The sequence below is a fragment of the Hyperolius riggenbachi genome, chromosome 10, assembly GCF_040937935.1.
Source record: "Hyperolius riggenbachi isolate aHypRig1 chromosome 10, aHypRig1.pri, whole genome shotgun sequence".
In the NCBI taxonomy this organism is placed as follows: Eukaryota; Metazoa; Chordata; class Amphibia; order Anura; family Hyperoliidae; genus Hyperolius; species Hyperolius riggenbachi.
In genome coordinates this window covers 233921934-233941983 of record NC_090655.1, presented here as the reverse complement: position 1 = coordinate 233941983, position 20050 = coordinate 233921934, and the positions used below count along the sequence as shown (strand labels likewise).

The window sequence follows — 20050 nt, the reverse complement described above, 5'->3', positions numbered from 1 at the left end:
GGGTACACTCTATCAAAATGGTCCTGCTGCCTAAAATACTTTATCATTTCCGACTGCTGCCTGTCCGTATCCCCCCGCACTACCTGAGGCTGTTCCAGAGCAAAATAAATAAATTTATCTGGGGTAACTCCAGACCTAGAGTCGCTAGAACCTCCATATATATACCCAAACCTGCTGGAGGTCTGGGATTTCTCAACCTAGGTGCATACTACCAGGCAGCCCAGATTGCGCCGATGGTTGGCCTATATAGATGGTCAGACATGCCACAATGGGTACTATTTGATATTGCTCCCGCAGCTTCTTTATCAGTGCAATGCCCTATTTGGCTTCCACCTAAGCTACGGCCACCCCTTTTAAGCAACATAATGAAGCACTGCCTAAGGGTCTGGGACTCTCTCAAATATTCCCGAAGATTGCTATCCCCGCACCTGCCACTTTTGCCGATCGCTGACAATACTCTCTTTCCCCCAGCATATGAAGACCTAGCAGCTTTCAGGTGGTGGGTCTCAAATAATTTATTAATCGTACACCATTTAATCAGCGACTCAAAGGTGGTTAGTTGGGACCTTTTGAGGGATAAGTACCAAATCCCAGGCTTAGAGTATTTTAGATACTTGCAGCTGCGACATTGGGTTAACTCTTTGCTGAGGCCCAACTCAAACCCCAGTTTGTCCCTGTCGTTATTTGAAAACGCATGCCTGTTGGACATTAGGAGCAATGGGCTTATAAGCAAGTTGTACTCATCCTTAACCACCCCTATCTCCTCCTTCTCACACGAGTATGTGAAAAGATGGGAGGTCGACTTGAAAGGTACCCGGACTACAGAAGAGTGGTCCCAAGCCTGGCACAGCCTTTTCCATCTTTCCATCAACCTAGGCCTTGTAGAAGCCTCCCTGAAAGTAATGATGAGATGGTACCTGGTTCCTTCCAGGCTCACGCATTTTGGAGGGGATGACAAGTGTTTCCGGGGGTGTCAATCCAGAGGGGACCTACTGCACACCTTCTGGTCATGTTCCATGCTATCTCGCTTCTGGTCCAAACTCTACTGACTGATACAGGCCGTCTTTCACACACAACTGTGCAAAGACCCTTGGTCTGCTTTACTACACTTCAAATCGGGCTCCCTCACTAACGATCAGGAATCCCTCCTTCAATTTATTTTTGTAGCCGCCAAACAAACAATAGCGAGAGCCTGGAAGAAACAACTAGTACCGTTTGAGGAAGTCAAGCATAGGGTCTCGGGATATATGGTACAGGAGCAGATGGCAGGAACCCTTTTGGATAGGCGCCCTAAGGTCGACAAAATTTGGGAGCCCTGGAAGGTATTTCTAGCAATCACGGGCAATAGTTAGCCAGCTGAAGCCACTCAATTATTCATGGTGAGATCCAGAACTAGGAGTCATGGACCATGGCAGGGACCAGACCTTCCTTCCCTTTCCTTTTTCCTCTTTCTGTCCTCTCTGTTCATCCCCTCCTCCTTTCCACCCTCTCTCCTTGTTGAAGGTATTTATGCCTACCCGTCCCATCTGGATGGGGCCAGAGGCTTTCGGGCAGAGTCCTCAGTTTGGGGCCTGGTGTTCGCACTGGAGCACTGGACTCCTACACCTTCATAGAACCCGGGGCCTCACAGCCCCCTTTTTTTGAGGGACTCCTCATCATGACTATAGAGTCTTGCTTAACATGTGCAAATGTCAACTAAATGTCAGCCATGATGTTTTGTCTCATTGAGCATTTTGCCCTGTATTGTACACTGTAATATTCCTTTGAAAACTTCAATAAAACTGTTTGAAATAGAAAATTGGTTTACATTGCTGTCTGAGTCCCTTCCAATCAATGTTGCCAGTGACTCTGGAACAAAAAGATTAGCAGCATGTTAGTAACACAGTAAAGTACTCTCCATAGCCCCTCCCCCAGAAGCAGGAATTTAGCAGCATGTTAGTAACATAGTACCCTCCATAGCCCCTCCCCCAGTGACAGGAAATTAGCAGCATGTTAGTAACACAGTACCCTCCATAGCCCCTCCCCCAGTGGCAGGAAATTAGCGGCATGTTAGTAACACAGTAGCCTCCATAGCCCCTCCCCCAGTGGCAAGGAATTAGCAGCATGTTAGTTGCACAGTACCCTCCATAGCCCCTCCCCCAGTGGCAGGAAATTAGCGGCATGTTAGTAACAGTAGCCTCCATAGCCCCTCCCCCAGTGGCAAGGAATTAGCAGCATATTAGTAGCACAGTAGCCTCCATAGCCCCTCCCCCAGTGGCAGGAAATTAGCGGCATGTTAGTAACACAGTAGCCTCCATAGCCCCTCCCCCAGTGGCAAGGAATTAGCAGCATATTAGTAGCACAGTAGCCTCCATAGCCCCTCTTTCAGAAGCAGAATGTGTAAGTATGTGGTAACCTTACCTGTCCCATTGGCAGTTCCTGGTCTTCCAGTCGCTACGGGAGCCATGAGAAGGCCCAAGCAATGGCCAAGGAGTGATCTGATGTTGTGTAGAATCACAAGGCACTTGCAGACTCTGCCGCACAGGCCATATGTGAACAGGTCTGCGATCTTAGCAAAATATGTTCTTATGCAACTGACCATAGCACAGACCTTGCTAAATCACTTTGCATTGTGTCGTATCTAGGATGAAAGCCTGATTGTTGCTGAAGCTGGATATGAAGAGAAGTGTGTGAGGGGTGATGAGCTGTGTAAGAAGGAGGAAATTCCGCCAGAGATAAACACAGGTGAGAAATAAATGCAGATAGCAGTCACATTCTCTTTGTTCAGCCACTACACATATCTGTTCCTCTGTCAACAGAAAGTAATGGAGAGACAGTTTGTGCCCAGAGGGGAGTCAGGAGCAGCCATCTCCAATCAGAAGTAATAGAAAGTGGGGCAAATTTACCAAAACCAGCTCAAAGGATATTGGAGGAAATCTAGTGCAACATCTGTGCAGAAGTTTGGCAGTTCCTCAGATTAGCCAATCAAAATCCTTGATTTGAACTTTTGCCCCAGTTCTGCTCCAGTTTCCTTTGCACTGGTTCTGTGATTAATCTCTCCCAGAGCATTTTTCGTGTCTCTCCACCTCACATCATGTCATTACTTGTTACCAGGAGAAAGATGTGACCAGCCCCCCCCACACACACACTGTCTGGTGCTCTTCATACGTCTCAGTACAGGGGCCACTCTCTCTTCTTTATTCACAGACTCTGGAGACTCTAGAGAGGCTCAGAGAGACACCAGAGCTGCGGAGGGGGAAGAAAGGTGTATAAATATTGAGATAAAGGAAATGACTCTGGACCTAGACACAGGTGAGCAGCAAGCACCAATAAAAACATAAACATATATTGGCAGATACAATATCTTGTTGGGTGAGGAACTAGTACAATTTTCTAATATTTTACAATATTTACATTTCCTCCAGATAAATCCAGCAGCAGAAATTCACCAGAGAGAAGACCCAGTCCTCTTTATTCCTGGGATCACACAGAGGAAGATCTCACAGTCTCACACCATTGTCTGGTATGTAGAGCTTAGCTTTACAATTCATACTGATATTTTTATGTTACCCAACAGCACAGATGTTGTTAGATCTCCCTGCATTGTATCTTATGCAGGGGGGAGGTCTGATCATTGCTAAAGCTGAAGATGCAGAAGAGATGTGTGTGAGAAGTGGTGATCCATGCAAGGAGGAGAACATTTCTGCAGAGATCAGCACAGGTGAGGAGTATACTCTAACACTACTACCATCTCTTCACTTTCCAGCCTCTGTTAGATGATGGTAATGGGGAGACGGTGTGCTATCTGTGGGAGGGTCAGGAGTTATTAACTCCTAATCAGGGCTGTGGAGTCGGTCCAAAAATCCTCCGACTCCTCAGTTTAGGATTCCACCGACTCCTCGACTCTGACTCCTCTAATTTGCATATTACAATTTTGTTGATTAAAAGTATGTAACATGAAATTCTTCTCTTAACTGCCAATGCTTAGGAATTTTACAAGACAGCTGAAGTGAGAAGGATATGTAGACTACTATATTTATTCCCTTTAGACTAAAACTAGTCCTTGGTAAGAGTACTTGTAAAAGGTACAAACCGGAACAAAGAACATCTATCAGGCCCTAGGCAATGTAAGTGTGGGTACATGTAAGAATGATGTGCAGGTACTCTGCAGGGGAATGAGGAGATTGTAAACAGACAACACCTCTGTGTTCAATGTGCACAGCATTCTCAGTGGATCCCCTGCAGCTCTGTGGGGAGTGCATATGTAGAGTATAGTACTACTGTGTAACAAAGTAAACCTGAGACAGATGAAATTAAAGTTTTTTTATACATACCTGGGGCTTCCTCCAGCCGCCTTCAGGATAATCAGTCCCTCGTTGTCCTCCTCCACCACCTGGATCTTCTGCTATGAGTCCAGGTACTTGAGCCAGTCGGGCATAGTGCGCATGCACACACTCCGCCGCCAGGAGCATACTACACCTGAACGCTCCTGGCTGTGGAAGCGGCACGTAGCCAGACTGCTCTGACTGGCTGAATTACCAGGACTCATAGCAGAAGATCCGGGTGGTGGAGGACAGCGAGGGACTGATTAGCCTGAAGGGGGCTGGAGGAAGCCCCAGGTATGTATAAAACTTTACTTTTCATCCGTCTCAGTTACCCTTTAATTTGTAGTCACCAAACCAAATTTTAACAACATATCAAATTATTTGATTTCATCAGCAAAGGGAGTGCATACATTTGCATAAATCAGCATCAATGCAGAATTATTTCCATCTCGTTGACCATCTCTATTAATGACACAGCTACACATCAGGCTTTATACTTACAGCATAGATGTTATTTAGTATATATGAGAGGTTCCTGTGTACACATCATATATACAGTCACAATCAGATGTGTATATCTGACCTTAAAAATACGGGGACTGCTTTATTGAAGCAGCACAAGTAACTAATTTTGATTGGTTTATTTCATTTTTGTGGACTAAGCACAGCTATTACTGTATATATACATTATTTTTAATGACTATTATCTGAGAAATAGAACATTTTATCATATTTTCTATTTTAATTACAGTTACAAATTCATTAGGAGTCGGAGTCGGTGCATTTTTTCCCGACTCCGACTCCAGGCACCCAAAATTCTCCCGACTCCACGACTCCGACTCCACAGCCCTGCTCCTAATAGAACAGTGGTTCTTAATCTTGGAAGTATGGATCCCCGCAAGTTTACAATATACACAATACAATAAAACTTGTCAATGTTCTCCTCAGAATTTTTTTCCAGCCGAGTGGCATGAAATAGTAGCTGGGTGGCATGAAAAAGTAGCCAGGTGGGGTGAGTAGAGAGAATGCAGGGTTGGGGCTTATCTGTGCTTACAGAGTCGGATAAGGTGAGCCAATAACAGCTGGGTGCTCACCAAAACTAGCCAGGTGGAGCACCCGGCTAAAAGTGCCTGTGGAGAACACTGCGTGTAAAGAGCTTTTCTACCATAGAATTTAAAGCACATAGATATGTCTCTGTTATGTCTCTGTTACAGAGGAAATAGTTGGGTGTTCGTAAATGCCAGACTAAACAGGTGGTTTTTCAGTTTGGACTTAAAGGAGTTATCATGGAAAATTAGTAAAATGAGGTTTACTCACCTGGGGCTTTCTCCAGCCCCTTGCAGCCAACTGTCCCACGCCGACCGCTCTGCCCACCGCCACTGCCCCGGTCTCCCAGCACAGCGCCTGCGCAAGCCGCTGCTGTCAATCATCGCCATGTGGTCTGTGGTGCACTGCGCAGGCGCAGTAGTTCTGCGCAGTGCGCCGCGGACCATGTGGCGATGATTGACAGCGGCGGCTGGTGCAGTAAGGCCAACCCCGCAGTCAGCCTCTGCACCGTGCAGCGAGACCGGGACAGCGGCGAGGAGCAGAGCGGTCGGCGTGGGACAGTCTGCTGCAAGGGGTTGGAGAAAGCCCCAGGTGAGTAAACCTCATTTTACTAATTTTCCCTGATCACTCCTTTAAATGCTTACAGGCATGGAGATGTCCTGATTGGATGTGGCAAGGATTTCCAAGGTATAAGGGCAGCATCACAGAAGGCTCTGGTTTCAAAGGTTTGGAGATGGACTTTGGGGTTGTTCATGTTATTAGATCCTTTTGATCTAAGATTGTGGGGGGTGTGATGCAGTTGCAACAAGTCCTTCAGGTATCCAGGACCCAAATTGTGCAAGGATTTGAATTTCAATAAGTTAATCTTATCGTAAACCTGTAGGGAAAAACCTGCCCTTGCAGGTACTTTCCTCGGGAGGAGAAAGATTCAGGATCCTAATGAGGGTTCCCCTGTCCTCCACAGCCAGCTCGTTTCAGTGCTGGCTCCCCTGCAGTGTCACTGCCCATAATATTTACATGCCACAGGGCACGCAGGCGGACTAGCGGCTGCCCGCCTGGGCTCCAGGGGAAATAGCCAAGCCTGATCAGAGCCCATCGGAAAGCTGCTATTGCGCCTGGGCACACCGCTGACAAGGCTTGAGGGTGAATTTTCGGGGGTGCCTGCGCTGGATCGCCTCTACTCAGGAAAAAGGGGGAAGCCTCTGCCTCCATAGGGGCACTTTTTTTCTCTACATGTACACTTTAAGAGTTGTTGTTCGGATTTCATCCAGTTGCATCAAATCACCTGTGCGGGGGGAGGGGGGGATGGTTAATCTTACCTATCATGACGTCTTAGGTCTGTCCCTCGGCACCTCCCACGATGCGGTCCACGCGCGTCACGTGACTACAAACACAACCCGGAAGGAGGAAGTGTTTGTAATCACGTGACCACCGCTTGGACCGTATCGTGGGAAGCGCCGAGGGACGGACCTAAGAAGACGTCATGATAGGTAAGATTACCGCCCACCCCGCACAGGTGATTTGATTTAACTGGATTAAATCTGAATAAGGGCCTGTACACACTGCTGCGCTTGCGTTGCGTTTTTAAAAACGCATGCGTTTTTAAAAACGCAAGGTCTTTTGGAAAAGAATGAAAATCGTGATGACTTGTACACACTGGTGCGATGCGTTCTTAGAAAAACGCAATCACAGTGCCTGCTGCGCTTTTTTAAGCGCAGCGCATTAAAAACGCATGCGCTTGCGTTTTTGCCTGCGTTTTTCAGAAGTCAGTATCCCAGAAGACTCTGCAATCTCCTGATTCCTGTTGAAATGTAAACTAGAAAAAAAACAAAGGATTCTTTAGCCAATCAGCAATTACAAGAAAAACGCAAACGCACAAAAAACGCAGGCAAAAGCGCATGCGTTTTTAAAACTACATGCACTTTAAAAACGCATGCGCTTGCGATTTTGCTTGCGTTTTTCAGTGTGTACAGGCCCTAACATCTATTTGGATTTCATCCGGTTCCGGATTTGAGCATCCCTGCACTTTAAATAGATTTCTCCATTGTATGGGTAGCCAGTAGGGTGAGTGAAGGATCAGTGTTATGTGGCATTGGTGGGTTTGGCTTGTTAACAGCCTTGCAGTAGTATTCTGTACTATTTGCAGGTGGTGCATGTGTATATCTATCTATAAGGTCTGTATAGAGAACATTGCAATAGGCCAGCCGTGATGTGGTGAAGGGATGAACTAGGGTTGGAAGATCTGCTGGAGGTATATGAGGTGCTTAATTTTTCAATGTTCCTTAGGTGAAAAGAGGAATGTTTCACAACAGCTGAGATCTGACACCTGTGTATATTCCGGCGCATAAGACGAATGGGCGTAGAAGACGACCCCCACCTTTTTCTAGTTAAAATATACATTTTGGGCTATACTGTCCGTTTAAGACTACCCCTCTTGATTTTTGGACATTTGTATGCTGTACTGTATGTACTTGTGCTATACTGTATAAACAGGTACAGATACTGGTGCTGTACTGTATGTGGTACCCAGTATACAACAGCCAGCCAATCACAGCAAGTGATGTACCTTACCGGCGATTGGCTGGTTGTTGTATACAAAGCCTGCTTGGATTGGTCAGCTATCCCTGTCTCCAAGACTATCAGAGCAGTGGAGCAAACATGCCTCTTTCACCGTCCGGCCCACCTATATATACTATTACCTCCTTCTCTGCCTCTCAGATCTCGCACATGCGTGCCTGCGCTGCTTCACTGCAGTCCTCAGAAGCGAGATCTGAGAGGCATGGAGGGAGGTACGGTAATAAGATACAAGAGCGGTCCAGACAGGTCAAAGAGGTGTGTTTTTCTATCTCGTTTTTGTAGACACCTGCAGCTTGCTGCGCCCTTCACTTACACCTTTCCAGTGAAGTGCCCCCTCACTTTATCATCGGGACCGTGTTAAGTCACTTCTTTCCACGAATCCTGATGAGTGGATTTTCTTCTACCATACTTGCACAGTACCGACCTTGCTGCTTTCATACGGTCACCACATACATCGGGATGCGGCCGCGGATGTTTTTGAGCCCCCCCCCCCCCCCTTCCATATGCAGCAACCACAAATTCTCCAGTCTGGCTCAGAAGTTTCAGCATTTTATATCTTTTTAGGACTAAAATTATCAAAAATACTTTATTGACACAAATTCATTAAAAATTCCAGGAATACTCTGTGTGAAGGCTCCTTATGGGTATACAAAATCTTCCAAAACAGGAATATAACAACTTAGTGCAATACAGAACAGGCAACGACATGCTCGTTTCGGGCACAAAGCCCTTTGTCAGGCCCAATGCACAAAGCACTATATTGATCCAGGGAGAAATGCATGACAGGAGCATCATGAGGCAGGAAGAACATCTGCAGCAACCAGATGTATATGACACGATCCTGAAGGCCGGTAAAGGGTCAAATCAGCTGCTAAATCAGAAGTTTTAGCACCCACCCTATAAGACAACCCCTGGTGTATAAGACAAACCCCGACTTTTGAGAAGATTTTCCTGGATTAAAAAGTAGTCTTATACGCCAGAAAATATTCCTCATCAATCAAAACACTCAGGCTGCCTACAAAGTTTGCGCGGTCCAGGTCTAATCTCCCTATAAGTGTTGTTTATTGAGACTGGAGCTGGTTTGTTGTCAAGCGCTGACCTCCAATGAAAAGAACCTCAGTTTTGTCAGCATTTCGTTTTAGCCAGTTACTATTCATCCACTGCTGAACGAGAATCTGTACTGTCCAATTTTTACAATAAAAAACATACCAATCGAGTCACTGTGATCTCCTGGATCCCTCTATGCCATTTCTGCTGCTCCCTGCCACGATCCTGGCTTTTAATCGCCAGTTTGAGGCAGTGTTTACAAACAAAAAACATGGCTGATAATCAGGAAGTGATGTTTGTGTGTGTGTGTGTGTGTGTGTGTATATATATATATATATATATATATATATATATATATATATATATATATATATATATATATATATATATATATACACAGTGGGTTGCATAAGTATTCGGCCCCCTTGAAGTTTTCCACATTTTGTCACATTACTGCCACAAACATGCATCAATGTTATTGGAATTCCGCGTGAAAGACCAATACAAAGTGGTGTACACGTGAGAAGTGGATCGAAAATCATACATCATTCCAAATTTTTTTACAAATAAATAACAGCAAAGTGGGGTGTGCATCATTATTCGGCCCCCTGAGTCAATACTTTGTAGAACCACCTTTTGCTGCAATTACAGCTGCCAGACTTTTAGGGTATGTCTCTACCAGCTTTTCACATCTAGAGACTGAAATCCTTGCCCATTCTTCTGTGCAAAAAAGCTCCAGCTCAGTCAGATTAGATGGACTGCGTTTGTGAACAGCAGTTTTCAGATCTTGCCACAGATTCCCGATTGGATTTAGATCTGGACTTTGACTGGGCCATTCTAACACATAGATGTTTTTTCTTTTAAACCATTCCATTGTTGCCCTGGCTTTATGTTTAGGGTCATTGTCCTGCTGGAAGGTGAACCTCCGCCCCCGTCTCAAGTCTTGCAGTCTCCAAGAGGTTTTCTTCCAAGTTTGCCCTGTATTTGGCTCCATCCATCTTCCCATCAACTCTGACCAGCTTCCCTGTCCCTGCTGAAGAGATGCACCCCCCGAGCATGATGCTGCCACCACCATATTTGACAGTGGGCATGGTGTGTTCAGAGTGATGTGCATTGTTAGTTTTCCGCCACACATAGCGTTTTGCATTTTGACCAAAAAGTTCCATTTTGGTCTCATCTGACCAGAGCACCTTCTTCCACATGGTTGCTGTGTCCCCCACATGGCTTGTGGCAAACTGCAAACGGGACTTCTTATGCTTTCTGTTAACAATGTCTTTCTTCTTGACACTCTTCCATAAAGGCCAACTTTGTGCAGTGCATGACTAATAGTTGTCCTATGGACAGAGTCTCCAACCTGAGCTGTAGATCTCTGCAGCTCGTCCAGTCACCATGGGCCTCTTGACTGCATTTCTGATCAGCGCTCTTCTTGTTCGGCCTGTGAGTTTAGGTGGATGGCCTTGTCTTGGTAGGTGTAACAAACATAGAAGAGACAGCTGCGGTGAACAGCGATACCACCGCAGCTGCCTTCATCTCCCTGCCAAGCGATCTATACGAGCCTCGGGCGTCTAGCACGCCGAGGACGGGTTTGTCAGCAGCACATAGGGTTGCATTGTGGCGTGCCCGCGCACACCGAAGGGACCTTTATGCGGGGAGGAGGCGCGGCAGCTGACCGGCCGGTCGGCTGACGTCAGAGGAGACGCTCGCCGCTCCTCATTGGTTGATGGGAGTGGGTGTGCCGAAGGGGTCTCCTCTGCTTCTTAAGCTTGGCTGATTCACTCGCAACTTGTCTGCTGTTGCGAATACTTCGTGTTAGCGCTCAGACCAGAGATAGATCTGGTGTGCTTTGATCCGGATGGAAACCGGGGATTTCACACAGTGATAGGATTGTTTGATAGCTATAATTATGATCTGAATACTGTTATTATCTGTGTATGACTTGCTCGTTACTCTCAGTGATTCTGTACTTCTGCCCATCTGATCCTGCTGCCGACTCTGCCTGTTAAAACCTTCTTGCCTTTGCCTTCTGAGTTTGTACCGTATCTGTCTGTCTGTTGCCAACTCGATTGGTCTGACCATTCTACTCTCACCAAAGGGCCCTTGCCTCTGGTGAGGGGCTCTGTACTGTTAGTGCCTACCAGCTCCTCTGGTGAGGTATAGCTAAACCTATCAGTACTACTGTTGCACCAAGCACTATACTTGCTATCTCATTAGCTGCTGGTATACTTGTATTATTGGTGATTCTGCAGATCACCATATAATCGGGTATACAAAGGTCCCACTTTGTGCAACAGAAGAACTAGTCTTTTTTTTTATCTATATAATGATTTTGATATACATATCGTTACAGTAGGTTTACAGTTGTGCCATACTCCTTCCATTTCTGAATGATCGCTTGAACAGTGCTCCGTGGGATATTCAAGGCTTTGGAAATCTTTTAGTAGCCTAAGCCTGCTTTCAATTTCTCAATAACTTGATCCCTGACCTGTCTTGTGTGTTCTTTGGACTTCACGGTGTTGTTGCTCCCAATATTCTCTTAGGGCTCGTTTCCACTATCGCGAATCTGCATGCGTCCAACGCATGCAGATCCGCACATGTAATACAAGTGGATGGGCCTGTTTCCACTGTAGCGTTGTTGAGGTGCGTTTTTTTCAGCGTGAAAAAAACGCACAAAAGAGCCAACGATTTCGCCTGCGTCGGGAATCCGTGCGAATCGCCGCTAATGTATTTAATAGTAAAAACGCATGCGTTTGTTACATGCGTTTTTACCCGCGATTTCGCGTGCGATTTCGCACCTTTTTCAATTTTATTTAGCCCTGGCAGTGTCATGGTTAATTTCGCATGGCACCCTGCCATGCGAAATCGCAGGCGAAATCGCGGGTAAAAACGCATGTGGAAACACATCCGCATGCGTTTTTACAAGCGTCGGAATGCGGCCGAAATCGCGTCGCAACAGTGGAAACAAGCCCTTAGACTTAGACAACCTCTGAGGCCCTCACAGAGCAGCTGTATTTGTACTGACATTAGATTACACACAGGTGCACTCTGTTTAGTCATTAGCACTCATCAGGCAATGTCTATAGGCAACTGACTGCACTCAGATCAAAGGGGGACGAATAATTATGCACACACCACTTTGCAGTTATTTATTTGTAAAAAATGTTTGGAATCACGTATGATTTTCATTCCACTTCTCATGTGTACACCACTTTGTGTTGGTCTTTCACGTGGAATTCCAATAAAATTGATTCATGTTTGTGGCAGTAATGTGACAAAATGTGGAAAACTTCAAGGGGGCCGAATGCCTTTGCAACCCACTGTATATGCACACACACACACACACACACACACACACACACACACACACACACACACACACACACACACACACACACACACACACACACACACACACACACACACACACACACACACACACACACACACACTCTCTCTCTCTCTCTCTCTCTCTCTCTCTCCTCTCTCTCTCTCTCTCTCTCTCTCTCTCTCTCTCTCTCTCTCTCTCTCTCTCTCTCTCTCTCTCTCTCTCTCTCTCTCTTTTGCTTCTCATACTTCTCACTAAAGAATTGACACTGTCATCTTTCTCCACAGAACCCATGGCTCAGAGACATGTCAAGGCTGAAGATACAGAGGAAAGGTGTATAGATACTAATGATCAGAATATAAACATGGACATAGGGACAGGTGAGCAATAAATACCAAATACATACGCTATATTGTCCTTGTGAAAGTGAACTGTTTTGTTGGCTAATTTAGACTAAATATAATATTATAGCATTACACCATGTTTATGTTTCCTGCAGTTGAATCCAGTAAGAGAAGTCCAGTGTACGGCTATGATAGTCCTCTTTCTTTTCTGGATCCAGCATCGGAAGATCACATGATAACACAGGATGATCAGGTAGCTGGAGTGAATAATTATGCACAGGCAGCTGATAAAATGCTTCCTACATGTGAAGGTAGACAGTGGTATGACTCGTAGTTAGCAAATGTGAATTAAAGTGTCAGACAGCTGCTACTGGCAGACAACAGGTTAAAGTCAAATTCCTGATAAGTTTGAGAAAATTAGTTTACATTGCTGTCTGTGTCCCTTCCACTTTATGTTCCCAGTGACTCTGGAACAGGAAATTAGCAGCATGTTAGTAATACAATACCTTCCATAGCCTCTTACCCTCTGGCAGCTGAAGGTGTACGTCTGTAGTTAACTTACCTGTCCTTATGGCAGCTCCATGTCTTCTGATCATTATGGGAGCCATGAGAAGACCCAGGCAGTGGTCAGGGTGCACCCTGATGACGTGTAGAATCACTGAACACTTACACACTCCACTGCTGTTAGTATACATTAGGGAGCCTGGCAGGCAGTGGTTATAGAGGATCTTTACAGGCCATTTGGGAGCAGGGGACCAAGACACTAATGTAATCTCAGCAAACCCTGCTCTTATGCCACTGATATAGCACAGACCTTGCTAAACCACTTTGCACTGTGTCTTATCTAGGGTGAAGGCCTGATTCTTTCCAGCACTGGACATGAAGAGAAGTGTGTGCGGGGTGATGAGCTGCGTAATAAGAAGGAGGAACTTTCTACAGAGATTAGCACAGGTGAGAAGTAAAGATTCTTCTTGATTGGTCACACATCCATCAGTTGTTATATCCCCTCTTCTCTGTCAGTCAAAAGTAATGGGAAGACAGTATGTGTCCAGAGGGGGAGTCAGGAGTAGCCAGGCCTAATCAGAAGTAATGGAGAGACACAGTATGTGACCAGAGGGGGAGTCAGTAGCAGCCAGCCCCAATCAGAAGTAATGGAGAGACAGTATGTGACCAGAGGGGGAGTCAGGAGCAGCCAGCCCCAATCAGAAGTAATGGAGAGACAGTATGTGACCAGAGTCAGGAGTAGTCAGCCTCAATCAGAAGTAATGGAGAGACAGTGTGTGACCAGAGGCAAAGTCAGGAGTAGTCAGCCTCAATCAGAAGTAATGGAGAGACAGCATGTGACCAGAGGCGGAGTCAGGAGTAGTCAGCCTCAATCAGAAGTAATGGAGAGACAGTATGTGACCAGAGGGGGAGTCAGGAGCAGCCAGCCCCAATCAGAAGTAATGGAGAGACAGCATGTGACCAGAGGCAGAGTCAGGAGTAGTCAGCCCCAATCAGAAGTAATGGAGAGACAGCATGTGACCAGAGGCGGAGTCAGGAGTAGTCAGCCTCAATCAGAAGTAATGGAGAGACAGTATGTGACCAGAGGGGGAGTCAGGAGCAGCCAGCCCCAATCAGAAGTAATGGAGAGACAGTATGTGACCAGAGGGGGAGTCAGGAGCAGCCAGCCCCAATCAGAAGTAATGGAGAGACAGTATGTGCCCAGAGGGGGAGTCAGGAGTAGCCAGCATCAATCAGAAGTAATGGAGAGACAGTATGTGACCAGAGGCGGAGTCAGGAGCAGCCAGCCCCAATCAGAAGTAATGGAGAGACAGTATGTGACCAGAGGGGGAGTCAGGAGCAGCCAGCCCCAATCAGAAGTAATGGAGAGACAGTATGTGACCAGAGGCGGAGTCAGGAGTAGTCAGCATCAATCAGAAGTAATGGAGAGACAGCATGTGACCAGAGGCGGAGTCAGGAGTAGCCAGCCCCAATCAGAAGTAATGGAGAGACAGTATGTGACCAGAGGCGGAGTCAGGAGCAGCCAGCCCCAATCAGAAGTAATGGAGAGACAGTATGTGACCAGAGGCGGAGTCAGGAGCAGCCATCCCCTAACAGAAGTAATGGAGAGACAGTATGTGACCAGAGGCGGAGTCAGGAGCAGCCAACCCCAATCAGAAGTAATGGAGAGACAGTATGTGACCAGAGGCGGAGTCAGGAGCAGCCAGCCCCAATCAGAAGTAATGGAGAAACAGTATGTGACCAGAGGCGGAGTCAGGAGCAGCCAACCCCAATCAGAAGTAATGGAGAGACAGCATGTGACCAGAGGGGGAGTCAGGAGCAGCCAGCCCCAATCAGAAGTAATGGAGAGACAGCATGTGACCAGAGGCGGAGTCAGGAGCAGCCAACCCCAATCAGAAGTAATGGAGAGACAGTATGTGACCAGAGGCGGAGTCAGGAGCAGCCAACCCCAATCAGAAGTAATGGAGAGACAGTATGTGCCCAGAGGCGGAGTCAGGAGCAGCCAGTCCCAATCAGAAGTAATGGAGAGACAGTATGTGACCAGAGGCGGAGTCAGGAGCAGCCAACCCCAATCAGAAGTAATGGAGAGACAGTATGTGACCAGAGGCGGAGTCAGGAGCAGCCAGCCCCAATCAGAAGTAATGGAGAGACAGTATGTGACCAGAGGCGGAGTCAGGAGCAGCCAACCCCAATCAGAAGTAATGGAGAGACAGTATGTGACCAGAGGCGGAGTCAGGAGTAGTCAGCATCAATCAGAAGTAATGGAGAGACAGTATGTGCCCAGAGGGGGAGTCAGGAGCAGCCAGCCCCAATCAGAAGTAATGGAGAGACAGTATGTGACCAGAGGCGGAGTCAGGAGTAGTCAGCATCAATCAGAAGTAATGGAGAGACAGTATGTGTCCAGAGGCGGAGTCAGGAGTAGTCAGCATCAATCAGAAGTAATGGAGAGACAGCATGTGACCAGAGGCAGAGTCAGGAGTAGTCAGCATCAATCAGAAGTAATGGAGAGACAGTATGTGCCCAGAGGGGGAGTCAGGAGCAGCCAGCCCCAATCAGAAGTAATGGAGAGACAGCATGTGACCAGAGGCAGAGTCAGGAGTAGTCAGCCCCAATCAGAAGTAATGGAGAGACAGCATGTGACCAGAGGTGGAGTCAGGAGTAGTCAGCATCAATCAGAAGTAATGGAGAGACAGTGTGTGACCAGAGGCGGAGTCAGGAGTAGTCAGCCTCAATCAGAAGTAATGGAGAGACAGCATGTGACCAGAGGCGGAGTCAGGAGTAGTCAGCCTCAATCAGATGTAATGGAGAGACAGTATGTGACCAGAGGTGGAGTCAGGAGCAGCCAGCCCCAATCAGAAGTAATGTAGAGACAGTGTGTGACCAGAGGCGGAGTCAGGAGTAGTCAGCCTCAATCAGAAGTAATGGAGAGACAGCATGTGACCAGAGGTGGAGTCAGGAGTAGTCAGCATCAATCAGAAGTAATGGAGAGACAGCATGTGACCAGAGGGGGAGTCAGGAGTAGTCAGCCTCAATCAGAAGTAATGGAGAGACAGTATGTGACCAGAGGTGGAGTGAGGAGTAGTCAGTCTCAATCAGATGTAATGGAGAGACAGTGTGTGACCAGAGGCGGAGTCATGAGCAGCCAGCCCCAATCAGAAGTAATGGAGAGACAGTATGTGCCCAGAGGGGGAGTCAGGAGTAGTCAGCATCAATCAGATGTAATGGAAAGACAGTATGTGCCCAAAGGGGACAGCTAGCCCCAATCAGACGTAATGGGAAGGCAATGGGACAGATCTATCAAAACCAATTCAAGGCGAAATCTGGTGCAGAAGTTGGGTAGTTTCTCATATCAGCCAATCAGAATCCTTGATCTTTACCTTTGCTCCATTTTGCCCCAGTTCTGCTCCAGTTTCCCTTGCACTGGTTCTGTGATAAATTTGCCCCAAAGCATGGTCTCTCCTCCTCACATCATGTCATTGGTAGCTACCAGAAGATGGATACGAACACACGCTCTCTCTCTCTCTCTCTCTCTCTCTCTCTCTCTCTCTCTCTCTCTCTCTCTCTCTCTCTCTCTCTCATATATCTCAAATCATATATAACATATATTGGTCTTTTGCAGATAAAACAACTTGTTATTAGCCCCTATTAGAAGTAATAAGGAGACAGTGGGCTTGATTCACAAAAGAGTGCTAACTGTTAGCACGGCCGTTTTCGCGCGAATTTTCGCATTGCGCGCGATCGCGAATTTTCGCACGAAACGATAACGTTTTTGCGCGCAAACGCGAATTTTACCGTGAAATCGATATCGTTTTCACGCGGCAATTCACGATTGCGCGCAATGCGGAAATTTGCGCGAAAAGATTGGACTGCTGACATTCAAATCCCTGCACAATCTGGGCCCTGGATACATGAAGGACTTGCTGAAGCTGCACCACACCTCTCACAACCTCAGATCAGCAAGTTCTATAAACTTGGTCACTCCCAGAGTGTACCTCAAAAAATCTGGAGACAGAGCCTTCTGTCATGCTGCCCCTACTCTCTGGAACTCCCTACCACACCCAGTAAAGACAGCACCATCCCTGGAGCTATTCAAATCCAGACTGAAAAGCCACCTGTTTAGCCTGGCATTTCCAGATTTATAAAATTCTTCCTCTGTACCACGATGGTCGGAGCCATGCTTATGCGCTTTGAGTCCCACGGGAGAAAAGCGCTTTACAAATGTTATTTGTTGTTGTTGTTGTTGTTTTGTGAATCAAGCCCAGTGTGTTCTCAGTGGGAGGGTCAGGGTCTATTAGCCCCTATTAGAAGTAATAGGGAGACAGTGTGTTCTCAGTGGGAGGGTCAGGGTCTATTAGCCCCTATTAGAAGTAATAGGGAGACAGTGTGTTCTCAGTGTGAGGGTCAGGAGCTGTTAGCCCCTATTAGAAGTAATAGGGAGACAGTGTGTTCTCAGTGGGAGGGTCAGGAGCTATTAGCGCCCATTAGAAGTCATAGGGAGACAGTGTGTTCTCGGTGGGAGGGTCAGGAGCTATTAGCGCCCATTAGAAGTCATAGGGAGACAGTGTGTTCTCAGTGGGAGGGTCATGAGCTATTAGCCCCTATTAGAAATAATAGGGAGACAGTGTGTTCTCAGTGGGAGGGTCAGGAGCTATTAGCCCCTATTAGAAGTAATAGGGAGACAGTGTGTTCTCAGTGGGAAGTCATAGGGAGACAGTGTGTTCTCAGTGGGAGGGTCAGGAGCTATAAGCCCCTATTAGAAGTAATAGGGAGACAGTGTGTTCTCAGTAGGAGGGTCAGGAGCTATAAGCCCCTATTAGAAGTAATAGGGAGACAGTGTGTTCTCAGTAGGAGGGTCAGGAGCTTTAAGCCCCTATTAGAAGTCATAGGGAGACAGTGTGTTCTCAGTAGGAGGGTCAGGAGCTATAAGCCCCTATTAGAAGTAATAGGGAGACAGTGTGTTCTCAGTAGGAGGGTCGAGCTATAAGCCCCTATTAGAAGTAATAGGGAGACAGTGTGTTCTCAGTAGGAGGGTCAGGAGCTATAAGCCCCTATTAGAAGTAATAGGGAGACAGTGTGTTCTCAGTAGGAGGGTCAGGAGCTATAAGCCTCTATTAGAAGTAATAGGGAAACAGTGTGTTCTCGGTAGGAGGGTCAGGAGCTGTTCATCTCCCTATTACTTCTAATAGGGACTGTGTGTTCTCAGTGGGAGGGTTGGGACTAGTGATGGTGTTGGAATCCGGAAAATCGTTCCAAATCAACTCGAACACCACTCTTCAGCACCATCCAGCACTGAGCCAGCAGATAGAGGCGGGGGGGAGGTCACTTACTTGCACTTCATAGCACATTTCATGTGACTCTGATACTTCATTTGAATGGAGTAATTATGGAGCCACTCACGCCCTGCAGTGCAAGTAAGAGTACTACCCCTGACCCGGTCCGCAGGTTGAGTGCTGAATGGTGCTGTAGTGTGGTGCCCCAATAGCAGTAATAGACAACATGTGGCCAGTGGGGGAGTCATCACATCATGCATGCGTCTATCTCCTTCCCTCGTCTCTCATACTTTTCAGTACAGGGGTGACACTCCCATCTTTATCCACAGAACCTGTAGCCCTGAGTCATATCAAAGCTGAAGACGAGGAAGAAAGGCATATAGTTACTAAAGATGAGGAAATAAATATGGGCATAGGAACAGGTGAGAGATAAATACCAAACACAGAAGATATATTGTCCTAGTGAAATACATTACAGCATTACACTGTATTTATGTTTCCTGCAGATGAATCCAGAAACAGAAGTCCAGCATACGGAAATCACAGTCCTCTTTGTTCCTGGAATCCAGTGCAGGGAGATCATATGATAACACAGGATGATCAGGTACCTGGAGTGAGTCATTTTGACAATGCAGCTGATAAAACTGCTCCATGCAACTTTGTGAAGGCAGATAGTGACATGACTTAACCACTTAAGATTTAAATAGAAACCGTGACCAAGAATTGAACTTCATCCCAATCAGTAGCTGATACCCCCTTTTACATGAGAAATCTATTCCTTTTCACAAACGGATCATTAGGGGGCTCTGTATGGCTGATATTTTGGTGAAACCCCTCCCACAAGAAACTCTGAGGACCATGGTCCTTGCAGTTTCCTGTCTGTGAACCTTGTTGCATTGTGGGAAATAGCTGTTTACAGCTGTTTCCAACTGCCAAAAAAGCAAGCAGCAACTACATCACCTGCCAGCAGTAAAAATGTCACCATTTGATAAATGTCAGAATGTAAATCAGGAATTTAAAAGGTTTTACAATTGGCAAACACTGCCTAAATCATTTATACATACTTATTGTAAAAATGAAGCACTTTTTTTATATATTATTTTCACTGGAGTTCCTCTTTAAGGACGTAACTGCTTAGTTCTCCCCTGCGTTCTAGTACATGAAATTCACGTTCTGCATTTAAAACCGCCGCCCGCACATGTACGTGCGCAACCTTGCCATTATTTTTTGTAAATGGCGGTACAAAGCTTTTCTCATTGTCAGTATATTTTGCAACGCTACTCTGGGATTATCTCGGGGACACAAAAGGCTATTGGACAGTATATGCAATAAGTATATGTCACAGGAGCCCTAGTGGCTGACAGCACTTAGCCTTCTAAACGGTGCCAGCGCACAGATCGTGCGAACTCTGGTCGCAGTCAATGCGCAGGAACCGTTAAGAATTAGCCGCAGACAACTCAGAAGGGAGCCTGTGAGACACGGGTAATTACAACGTCACCTACTGGTTCAGAGTAAACTGCCACCACCGCGGTTACCATGGGACCGTGGAGCCCACTAACTGACTGACTAGTCCTGCGAATAAAACGGTTAAACACACGGTATTCTGTCTAGCCAACAACAAACAAACAGTAGCGT

The 20050-nt window shown here is 46.6% G+C and overlaps 1 protein-coding gene across 7 annotated transcripts in view; it reads left to right on the top strand.

The window, feature by feature from the left end:
* Positions 1-20050, top strand: part of LOC137534830 (uncharacterized) — a 78297-nt gene that overhangs the window by 25987 nt on the left and 32260 nt on the right. For 5 of the 7 annotated variants that reach the window (XR_011024384.1, XM_068256489.1, XM_068256491.1 and 2 more), the window contains 9 exons: positions 2625-2724; positions 3187-3291; positions 3405-3502; positions 3598-3700; positions 12585-12677; positions 12797-12894; positions 13490-13592; positions 18745-18837; positions 18922-19019. Coding sequence is in view for 6 of the 7 variants with exons in the window: in XM_068256489.1 (XP_068112590.1) it covers positions 2625-2724; positions 3187-3291; positions 3405-3502; positions 3598-3700; positions 12585-12677; positions 12797-12894; positions 13490-13592; positions 18745-18837; positions 18922-19019 (891 nt within the window). In the remaining variant the exon portion in view is untranslated. The remainder of the gene's footprint in view (positions 1-2624; positions 2725-3186; positions 3292-3404; positions 3503-3597; positions 3701-12584; positions 12678-12796; positions 12895-13489; positions 13593-18744; positions 18838-18921; positions 19020-20050) is intronic. The other 2 variants (XM_068256490.1, XM_068256492.1) reach the window with 2 other exon arrangements.